This window comes from Cheilinus undulatus, linkage group 23 (genome assembly GCF_018320785.1).
Source record: "Cheilinus undulatus linkage group 23, ASM1832078v1, whole genome shotgun sequence".
Lineage (NCBI taxonomy): Eukaryota > Metazoa > Chordata > Actinopteri > Labriformes > Labridae > Cheilinus > Cheilinus undulatus.
Genome location: NC_054887.1, coordinates 15,527,011 through 15,538,878, shown reverse-complemented (window position 1 = coordinate 15,538,878; position 11,868 = coordinate 15,527,011). Strand labels below are relative to the sequence as shown.

Sequence of the window (11,868 nt, the reverse complement as noted above, 5' to 3'; positions counted from 1 at the left end):
TCATCATCAGCAGCTCTGCTGCCTGCATGCTAACACTGTTAGCAACACAAAACAGAAAGCTGGCTGACAGTGAGGCAATGTGTTCTCAGTATTTGAGCATGCTGAAAGGCACTGTTATTACATCTGTTAGCATGCTAAAACGTATTCTTATTCCATCCAAACTGCAGACACTTACAGCTGATATAAGCTGATGTTTACAGTCAATATAGACTGATATTTACAGCTGACAAAGTTAGATATTTATAGCTGAATTTTGCAGAAATTTAATACAGATTTAGGCCAATACTTACAGCCAGTACAGGCCAATATTTACAGTTGGTTAGGCCGATATTCATAGCTGGTTTAGGCTAATATTTACAGATGATACAGGCTCATTTTTACAGATGATACAGGCTGATATTTGCAGATGATTTAGACTGATATTTACAGCTGATATAGGCCATTATTTACAACTAATTACAACCATTATTTAGAACTAATATAGGCGGATATTTAAACCCAATCCAGGCCAATTTTCCAAGTGATATAGGCTGTTATTTACAGCTCATACAGGCCAATATTTGCAGCCAGTTTAAGCTGATATTTACAGCTGATTTGGTCTCAGATCAGCTGATTTTTACAGCCAATACTAGCCAATATTTACAGCTGATGCAGTCTGATATCTATAGCTGATTTAAGTTGATATACACGTCTGATCATACCGATAATGTTGTGCATCTTAGAGCTATAATTTTGCTTTCAAATTACATTGTGTAAGATATGTTCATGTTTAATGAGAACCAGTCCTTTGGCTTGGTATGTCACTGACATGATACTGGTATCAGTGTCCTTGCATCCCTGTTTATCATGGTTAGAGACAGTTCTCTTTATTTCTTGCCAATATTCATTAACTAACGCCCTTTACTCTTCGATAATCACTTCTCTGTTATTTATGTATTTTTTCAGATCCAGGTGAAAAAGAATAAAGCCTTCAGACGTTTTAAGAAACTTCAGGAAGACCGACCGGAGTTCAACAACCAAACACTGGAGGATTTACTACAACTTCCTGTCCTAAGGATTGACCAGTAAGACTTCAACTGTTTCTTTGGCTGAATTTACATTTATAGGAAACTCCAGAAAAACTCCTTTATCTGGATTTTACCTTAGTATTTTTCCAATATTTTGTCCACATAAGCAACCAAGAGAAAATATTAGTTGGTCTTTCGTTTTAAGTTATTCTGTAACTACATTAGGAAAGATAATAAACGTAAAGCTTGTGGAGGCATTGCAGTTGTGTTTGGAGTCTCTGCTGCAGACGGATCACAGATTTCACCCTTCACTTCTGTTTCTACCGTCATGTTTTTCCCTTTCCACCAATCAGCTGCTGCTCTTCACGTCGTATCCTCGCTCTGACAGATGTAATTATTATTATTGTATGTACAGTCCATGTAAACCATCCAATAACTGTCAGGAAGTCTTCATTTTGTGGTTGGACGTTGTGTAATTTCATGCGGTCCTGATCGGGTTTGTTAATTAGAGGAAGAAGACGAGAAACGGGCGGAAACCATGAAGCAGATATCATGACAGAGGTTTATCACGCTGCCTGTTTTATCTTAATTAGTTTGTCTTATCTCTGCTGTCTCCAGATGTACAGTTGTATAAATGTGACATCCGTCTATCATCACAGTGAAGTTTCAGTGAGATGAGCTGATCCTTCACCTCAACATCTGAGACTCTTTACTCTACGCCTCGTTTTCTACTCCACACCGACCACTTCACATCTTTTCTGTTTCAACACTGCTGAGAGAACAAGAAACTCTTATTTACATCTTTCTAAGAACCAATCTGAGCCTTTCTATTTTGATACGGTGCCTCCAATACTTGAGCTCTGGTTGGCAGATATTTGAGTTCTGCTTATGTCCATACAAAGAGCACTAACAAAAATAAAAAAGTGTAGGTTCTTTGTTCTGTTAAACTTAAGCAAAAGGATTCATTTGATTCCTCCTCAGGTTCATGGATTTTGAACGTCCAGCACTAACATATTAGTCTCCTCTCTTTTATTTCTTAAAATGTAATGGTCTGATTAAATTGTCTCATTAGATAGTGTTCACTGATAACTTTTTTTTTATCTATGACTATTTTTGAGAAGAAAATTTAGCAGAGACCCAGAGAAAGATCAAGTGACCTCAGGGGGCTGTGCATCATCTGAAGAAGTATTACACTCCTCTCAGTGCTGGGCAAGGTTCTTGTACTGAGTCTTCTGAACAGAATTTGTGATGCTCTGCCTCAACACCAGCTGCCTGAATAGTCAGACTTCACACCAAAGAGGTCTACAGTAGACCACATCTTTGCTTGCGACCTCTGTTGACTTCTAGGAGTTCAACTTGGTGAGCAGGGATGCTCTGTAGAGGATTCTGGAGCTCAAACGGGATCTCACATTGGCTTGTCCAGCTGATTTATGCCCTATATTCTGGTAAAGAGGATGCTGTGAAGTGCGGTGGTTCCGCCTTTGACTTCTTCCCAGTGGGTTCTGGGGCGAGACAGGGCTGTGTCTTAGCTCCTGCACTCTTCAGTACCTGTATAGACTGGATAATGGGGGGGTAACAGGGGCAATGAACTGTGGAAATTAGTTTGGTCATTATCTGATGATGCTGTGATCCTTGAGGAACATGTAGATGTCCTTTTGGGAGGTTCTTGACCTGCTGAGTGAGGAGGCTTAAGCAGCTTCTGGGCCAATACACAGATCCAGGCATTGTGGGATGCCTTGCGTGCTGCCATTGAATCTGTGTCCGTGCATCGTGAGAGCATGGAAGTTGTAGAGCTGTTCACCTACCTTGGCAACATAATCTATCAATCCGTTTACCTGCAAGGCTGAGAACAACCTTAGACTTGGCCCCAGAATGAAAGTCCTTGGCCCTTGGTCCTCCATCTTACTATACTCTAGTGAGGCCTGGAAGTTGACAGATGACCAGAGGCGCCAGCTGGTCTCCTTTGTGACGACTTTTCTTCAGCACATTTTTGGGTATCATTGTTAAACCATGTGTCTAATGCTGATATGCTCAGCAGAGCTGGGATTGGAAGGGTCAGCTGCTTGATACAGGAGCGGCAGCTGTGCTTCTACTGGCACCAGGCGCCCTTCCCAGGTCTAATCCACCTCACCTCATACTAGGTGCCCAGGACTCGATGAGCTGGACCAGGCGTCTGGGGCAGCTGTGCGCATCGTGGAGGGGTCAGTTGGGAGGATACCTGTAGAGATGGGGCATGGGCTTGGAGCAGGCCTGGATGATGGCCATCAGGAGGCCAAAGCAGGACAGGGCCAAGGTTGAGTGGCGGAGTGCTGAATCGGCTTATGCTACAATACCTGACCTGACCTGAAACAGCTTGATTATCTTGTTTTGATAATTGACTATGACTTAATAATAACCCTTGGTTACAGTACCATCAGGCCAGTAAGTGTGCAGCTAGCCTTATGTAGTTAGTGTAAGGCTGTTGTTGGGGTCATCCATCCTTGAACAAGTGAAGTATCCTCCCTGGTCCGATGCTGAGATGTTCTCTTTTTTAACTTCTTCTCCATGTTCCAACATAAATCCGCCTCAGTAGCATTTCCTCTACAGAGGGCCAATTTATGTTTAATCCACCTAAGCTATAACTTGTTGTGTGAGCAGGCCGAGCGCTGGCGAACATGACTGACAGACAATTCTCTGCAGCTCGGCCCTCTCTCTCTCCGCTCCTCCCATCATCATCATCATTGATTAGTCTGACGCTCTCGCTGAAGCTCAGGAGACTCCAGGGACGTGTCTAATTGTGTGATGATTTTAAGTGGCACGGCTGGATAATCATCTCCGGCCGGCTCCTTATCTCGCTGCGGCGCAGCGGCGGGGAATAGCAGGAAATTGTTGTCACTTATCACCGCTCAAGGATGATGGATGGCGAGTAGGGCTGGAGTGAGGATACTTATGTTGCTGCTGGGGGAGGAATAAAATCATTGGCTTTATTAAGTGGCATTCAGCGGAGCCGGCCGGAGCAGTCATCAGCGTCCTCCCTGCTGAGATCTCCATTATGACAGTGATGGAGTCTCGGGCTGATTGTCAGAGTGAATAGCAGCCGTCTCGGCTTGTATGAGCCGTGTTTGTGTCCATAATAGAGATGCAGCTCTTGTAGAATGGCAGAAATTGGAGGCCTTGGGTAAAAATACTCTGAGCTGAGCCTGTTTGTGCTGCATTCAGAGGTTTTCATGAGGATGGGAATCAACCAAGGCCACACAATTTAATAGTGCAACAATACTGGGATCAAGAAAATCTTATTACAATTCAAGTATATTAAAGTATGTAGAGTCACCTGAAACTTTATGACTAAGTATTATAACAATGCTTGGATTGAGAAAATCTTATTAAATTTGGAGTATTTAATGATCATAATGAATGATGCTCCCCGCTTTACCTCTTTAGAAAGTTATACTGTGAAATGTTATTGGTAATTATGCATATACCCAAATTTTCAGGCTGGCTGTATGGTATTTTTTCCATTTGTATCAGGGATTTGCACGCTCACAAAAACAGAAATTAAAAGTTGGGAAGCTAAGCTCAGCCTGAAAATTTTAAGAGGCTACTTTGAGTTTTTACCCACGTGAATTAGAGTTTGGTAATATTATTCAAATACACCAGAAGTCATTAATTTACTTAAAAAACGTAAGATTTAAAAGATTTAAGTCTGAATTCTAACTGGTATTTCTTGTGAAACACTCAGGCCTACTCCACATGTAGACTAGTATTTTTAGTGTTTTTGAAAACAGAAGTTTTTCTCCTCTTTTTTTTACAAAAAAAAAAAAAATTCAAAGTTGTTCCAACAACTTGAGCTGGGTCAAATTTCAAACTGCTGTCACTGAAGGCGGAGTTTGTGTCTTGAGAATGTTGTATAAAGCAGCAGTGACCTGTGACATCATCTTTAAAGGAAAGGATTGAATGTTTTGTAGACTTTAAAGTATGACTTGTCAAATAACTTTGCAAAGCAGATGAACTGTCCAGATTCCATGTCTGTCATCAGGAAAATCCATGTGTCAAAGCTCCAATCTGAAACAATCGTGCCAGGTCTGATAACAGACCTGGCCAATCAGCATCATTTGAGGAGAACGAGTCGGTAGCTATGAGCAGGGTTTAGCTGTACTAAGTGTAGCAATGCCTGACACCACTGTAGCGTTTAGCTTGGATGTAGCTATAGTATAGCAACACTTTTAACCAAAATGGACAGCATTTCTTTTCAAATAAAGAGCTCAGAACAACTCAGAGCCATTATCCACAAATGGAGAAAACTGGGAACAGTGGGGAACCTTCCCAGGACTGGTTGGCCAACCAAAATTAGTCCAAGAGTGCAATGACTCATCCAGGAGGTCACAAAAGAACCCAAAACCACATCCAAAAAACTGCAGGCCTCACTGGCCTCAGTTAAGGTCAGTGTTCATGACTCAACCATAAGAAAGACACTGGGCAAACATGGCATCCAAGGCCAAAACCACTGCTGACAAAAAAAGAACACAAAGGCTTGTCTCACATTTGCCAAGAAACATCTTGATGATCCCCAAGACTTTTGGAGAAATATTCTGTGGACTGAAGAGACAAAAGTTGAACTTTTTGCAGGGTGTGCAGCCCGTTACATCTGGCTTAAAATAACACAGCATTTGATTAAAAGAACATCATGCCAACAGTCAAACATGGTGGTGGCAGTAAGATGGTCTCTGCGTAGCATTGCGCTATTCGTTGTGCAAGTTTTTGTAGTGTTGGGTTAATATCGCGCATGCTTTTTAATAGGGATGCACCAAATTGAAAATTCTTGGCCGAAACCGAAAATGAGGAAACCAAGGCCGAAAACCGAAACACCGAAATAAATTTTTATGCCAGTTATTAGTACCACTGCATTTATGGCTATGACTGTGTACTATCCTCACTAAAATCAATTGCAATTGCATAAATTAATATCAGTGCTTCAAAAAATAAATCAATTACAAAATTATGTAAATATTTATTAAGCACTGACTTTCGAACAATGCACAATATAAAATAAAATAAAATATTTAACTTGACCCCACTCATGTATACATTAAATCAGTGGTTCTCAGCCTTTTTTCAGTCATGTACCCCCTGTGAAGTATTTTTCCAGCCAAGTATACCCTAAATAGCGCAAACTTCTGATTTATCAAACTTTGTAACTGATAAACACTTTCAAATTACAAATATTAGATTTTTTTTTTTACAAACATTTGAAATGTTAAAAAATGCATGACTAAATTTATGGCACATCTTCTCATCACTAAATGTGGGATTTCAAATTAATGTAGTGAAGACTGTGAGTGGAAAGGCATTAAACCATTTAAACCCAGAAGTGTGCAAAGCACTGCTCAGCTGCAGTGGTCTCTCTGGAACAATTTGGAAATAAAAACATAGAGCTAGAAAGAACTAAAAACCTGTAAAAAAATTAACTAATTATTAAAAAAGACAGCTTAGTGCCCTTATTTGGGATCATAATAAAGATCTCTTCTCAAACTGAAATCATGAACTTAGTTATAGATCAGCATTTCTTCACAAAAAATAAATCATGAACCTTTTTATGAATGGAGTGATTGTGAATACAGTGTTTGACAGGCATGTGCCAGTGTGGGTCAAACCATTCTGCCATGGGGGAGACTCAGGGGTTTTAGGGTCATTAAATTAAATAGCCTACAAAATATAAACTCCACTTCATAAACTTAAGGTCCTTAAACTCTATACGCAATTTTTTCATGCAGATTATTCACACAAAATATTTAAATTATGAACCTGTAGCCAATCAATGCAAGCTTCCACAACAGCAACATCATTTCACAGCGCAACATTGCTACGGATATTTTTTCAAAGTTTCGCTTCGACGTGCGCACATGGTGGTGGTGTTGATTTTTAAGGCAGACAGAGGAACAAAAACGCCCTCCTCTTCAACACCACCTGATGTTTGCCCTCTCCTCGTACCTGTCTGTAGTCAGTGCTTGTGTTTTTGCCTCATGTAGCCTGGTAGAGAGGGAGACAGACAGCAGGCAGCCTGACATGTCCATGTAAACGCAAATGTGCTACTCACACAGCTGGAGCTGTTTCTAAACTAACAGGACTTTAGTGAAATATTTACCAACACAGTCTCCTCTGACCTCAGGAACAAGTGAGCTCAAACAAGTGAGCCAATCTGTGCGCTGTGGGGGAGTCAACTCCTCTGACCGTGAGCCTCAGCTGCGCCCTTATTACTATTATTGATCATATTTGACGTAAAATGAATGAAAAGTTAGTCCCTCCTCTTACAAACTTGGCTGGCACAGTGAATGAAACAGTGAAACACAACGGCACTGGCCTCCTGGCTGTGCGTAAAAGGGCCGTGTTACACATGGAGTGAAGGACAGAGAGGGAGAAACATCCTTTTAACCTCCAGCTCCAATAAATATCACTGTTTATCAGAGGACAGGAGAAAACACACCACAGACGTTCGAGCAAGAATGTGATTTTAGAATGTAATATACTCGCAAAATCGTGTCGTTCGTGTCGCAAAGAAAGGTGCTATTTTTTGTTATATAGCCAGAATATATTCTAAAATCTCATGTATGCGTACCCCTATTTGAAAACCACTGATCCAAACGCGTGCTGGCCGTGTTTTTTTTTTTTTTTTTTTGCGTCATCACAACATCGTGTTTCAGCCTTGTTGTTTCGGTGTTAAAAGTCTTTCGGACGAAAACCGAAAATGCACTTTTGGGACATTTTTGGCCGAAAGTTCTCGGTGGCCGAAATTTCGGTGCATTTCTACTTTTTAGTGTTGGGCTGTTAGTCGAGCAGGTTCTCTGTAGCGTTGGGCTATTCGATGTGGAGGTTTTTGTTGTAGCGTTGGGCTTTTTGTCCGGCAGGTTTTGCGTAGTATTTGGCGATTAGTCAAGCAGGCTCTTTAAAGTGTTGAACTATTCATCGAGCATACTTTTCAAAGTGTTGGGCTATTCATCGAGCAGGCTCTTCCTGGTGTTGTGCTATTCATGGAGTTGTGTCTTTGTAGAGTGGGCTGTTGGTTGAACGTGGTGCAGCTTTTCGTTGAGCAAGCTCTTGTTGGTGTGGGGCTCTCAATGGAGCAGCTCTTTGTGCAGCGGGCTCCCGTAAAGGCCAAACTGTGGCAGAGGTCTGCAGTTCAGTGTCGAACTTGTTGAGTGTTCACAAGTGTGCATGCTGAACCAGCAGTGCTTGATTTAGTGTAGTGAATCGACAGGAGGGTTAGTAATAGACTTCGTTTTGTGCTCAGGTGGTTCATCATCTTCCACAGCTGAACACTGAAATGGTTCTCCAACACAAGGTCGCTCTTTGATTCATTTCTTTCAAAAGCAAACTCAAACATGGAGCCTTTCTTAAGTGGCTCCTTTCTGAGGGGTGCAGGTACCAGAATGCTTTTAATCTATGTTTTTGGTGCTAAATTGTTGATTGACCCTGAGGTTCACGGCCAAGATTTATTACAACGAAGTGCCTTAGTTTTGGTGTTTAATCATGAATTATTAGCTGATTCTGTTGACCCTTAATGAGGAGAAAACACTTCACTGCTCGCTACACAAGATCAGGATTATAATTATTTAAATTTAAAACAACACTGGTGGTATGGGTTAATATTTTAAAAGATCAATAGTGTTTGTAAAATAATTCTGTTTACTGAACTTTGCTTTAAAGTGAAAACATCAGATTTAAGTGTTTATGATTGATGTATGAAGGAGAAACAATATTCAAGGACTAAAACTATGATTGTAATTGAATAACCACTCTTAAGAGAGATGACACTGACCCGGCACAGAGGATAATTTAAACTGCATTAAAAAACAAGTCGCCCTTTTGGGGATTATTGTTCTATTTGTATGGCAAAAAATGTCTTTTATTTTTTTTATTTTTATTTTTTTTTTACTGGTGCTTTTTTCTGTTTTTTAAGGAATAATGGTAACGTACTTGATTAATGCTATTCAAATTTTTTTATTAAAAAAATGAGAAAGGTTTGCTCTGAATGCAGCCTCTTGCAGCCTTATTTATTATAAAGCTATGTTTCTAAAAAATCATACCTTACTAGGGATGGGTATTTTATTTTATTTATTTTTTTAATGATATCGGTGCTGCTGGTACTTTTTATGTGGTGTCAGTGCCTGAATTGATATTTTTGAGAGAAAAAAATGTTTTAAAAGTCAGCGAGAGAATGAAAGCTGTCTGGGTTTCATGAACGATTTGTAGAATAATCTTTGTAAGGTGCAAGTCAAACATAGGATAAGAAAAGAAACCAGCTATAACTTAACACATAAATCACACAAATCCTGTAAAATATCTCTTCGCTTTCATTGGGTGGCAGGGAATCAATACCTGTGTTGTATGTAATTCGATCTGTAGGTATCAGATGTGTCGGTACTGGTGTTGATACTCATCCCTATACCTAACATGAAATCATGGTTTCATTACATATCATATATATGTGTGTTTTTTTATGTAAATAATAAAAGAAGTGCACTTACTAGTTAATTAAGTGACCTGTAAAACAAGCGGACACAGATAAGTGTCTGAATACCAAACATCGGCCCTGACAATCGACTGGGGGTTAGGTGGAGTTTTAGGGAATCACTCCCATGATCCCCCACTACCTTTGATGAAATTGCTTTAAACTGAGCGCCCCTAGTGGCTGAATTTAGATACTGTCATTCAACTTAAAGCTCCCATTGTACCATCTTCTCGAGCTCCTGCTCCCTTTCCTTTAAAATTAGCTGGGGTATGAGCCATGGCTCCTTCTGCTCCTCGCTTAATTTAAAGTAAGAGCTGTTTTTGTTAAGGAAGGGGGGTCGCTCTGTTCATGAAACATGACAAAACCCATGGACAAAACAAGCACAACACAGTACAGCAGGGGCCATCAACTAGATTTGAACAAGGCCTGCTTAAATTTGATTGATATTTTGATCTGATTAGCTTAATTAGATTATTTTTTTCTTTTTTAATTTTTTGTTACTTTTATCTTACTTTTTGTTTTTATTTTATATATATATATATATATATATATATATATATATATGTCTGGGGAGAGTGCTTTAATGTCTGTAAAGATTTAAAGAAAAAAAGTGTAATTTTTTTCTCCCATCCTTTGGGCCACCAGTTGATGATCCCTGGGGTTTTAGTACTCACAGTACTAACAGTTGTCTTGTTTTTTATGATAGTAGGAAGACAAGATAGCCAAAATACTTATTGGGGCATAAGCAGGGACCTTGGAGTGAGGACCCTCTCAAAAAAGATGAAATATTGATTTTATTATCATCATTATTTTTATTATTCTGGCACATTATTGCTTATTTGGCAGCCTGAACAATTCTGAAATGTCACAAGAATCTGCAGAGAATACAGTAGTTCAGTAAAATTGTACGTATTGTAGTGGTCTCATGTATGTGCATCACAAAATAGCTCCAAAACATCCCATAGAGGCCTTATGAATATGGATGGCCGCTGGAGAAGGATTGAGCTACATACCTGAGATTCACAGGTATCATGTCCAGACAAATGAAAAAGTCTCCAACCATTGTGGTAAAAAGGAAGAGAGATATCAACCTTGAAATGTCAAATTTGGGCCTTTTTTTCTGAATCACAGGTGTCATGTTTGAATCAACTTGCTGAAATTAAAATTGATTATTCAACCAAGTATGAGTCATTGATGTCTGCTTGTTTTGAAGAGACAGGCCTTTGTGAAAAATCCTGCCCCTGGAATAAACATCAGTAAAGTTGCCCCCAGTAGCCTCATGAACATTTTGTCCATGTTGTTCATCCTTATATACATCCCTGTATACATACGTAATTATCTTCCTGATGTAAGCTTCTCTCTGCAGCAGCACACTGATAAAAGCTGGAGTTGTTGTTCAGTTTGATAAAATATTTCCATTCTGTCCACATTCATGTGGAGTAAATCCCTGTTAAACAGAAAGATAAGACTCTTATTATATTTTAATTGCTGGAGTTTGGAGCATGGAGTATCTGCAGTCTTCTCTATTTACCACGTGTGCATTCCTTTCCTTTTAAGCTATTAAATTTGAGTAATTACCCACAAGCCTGTGCCATGCTCACTAACCCGTGCAGGAGCTGCCAGTGCCTCTCGTCTCTTAATTACATATTTGAATCCTTAATGCATGTATGAAAAAAATAATTAGACAGATATTTCCTTCTTTAGTGACGTTAGAGGAAGACGCCCCGCTGACCTGATGTGTCGGCATGTTTGAGAGAGGAACGTGAATATCATCTGCATATGGGAGGATGTGCATTCCTCATCAGGAGACGTGAACTGTACCAAACAGGGTTCAGATTATCGGCTCATTATCTTTTCTTTGCTGTGCTGCTAATGAGCGGGACAGGGCGGCTAAACGAGAGCGCTGCCTTTACATTGTTTGAAATGTGCCGTAATAAAGCTCATTAGAGTGTTCTCTCTTTTTGTTTCACATTTGTTTTAATTAGATTTTGGTCTCAGCTGCTTAATAAGAACGAGTGCATCCATCCCTAATAATGTCTGTAATGTATTTGTTATTACACGACCAGACAAGAAGAGGAGAATGTGAGATTATTACTCTTTTTAAGCACCTCCTAATTGAATGAGCCCTAATTGGAGCTTGTTGGGTGTTGGTTTCATTTCCAATGAGTAATCGAGTACATCGACGACAACGTCAGGGTCTGACGTTAAGGTTTTTCCTACTTACCTTTCAGGGCAAGCGCTTCCCAAATCTACTTGCCCTATCTAAATTCCTACTTGCCCTGTCCAGGAGGTACTTTTTCTGGCTGTCAAATACATACATTTTGCTCACAACATACTTAGAACTAAAATCCATTGCCTGTCAACTGTGGAAAACAA

General features: G+C 39.8%; 1 protein-coding gene across 2 annotated transcripts in view; it reads left to right on the top strand.

Moving 5' to 3' along the window:
- Positions 1 to 11,868, top strand: part of arhgef39 (Rho guanine nucleotide exchange factor (GEF) 39) — a 60,761-nt gene that overhangs the window by 15,517 nt on the left and 33,376 nt on the right. For both annotated transcript variants that reach the window (XM_041781312.1, XM_041781311.1), the window contains exon 5: positions 946 to 1,064. In XM_041781312.1, the coding sequence (XP_041637246.1) occupies positions 946 to 1,064 (119 nt within the window). The remainder of the gene's footprint in view (positions 1 to 945; positions 1,065 to 11,868) is intronic.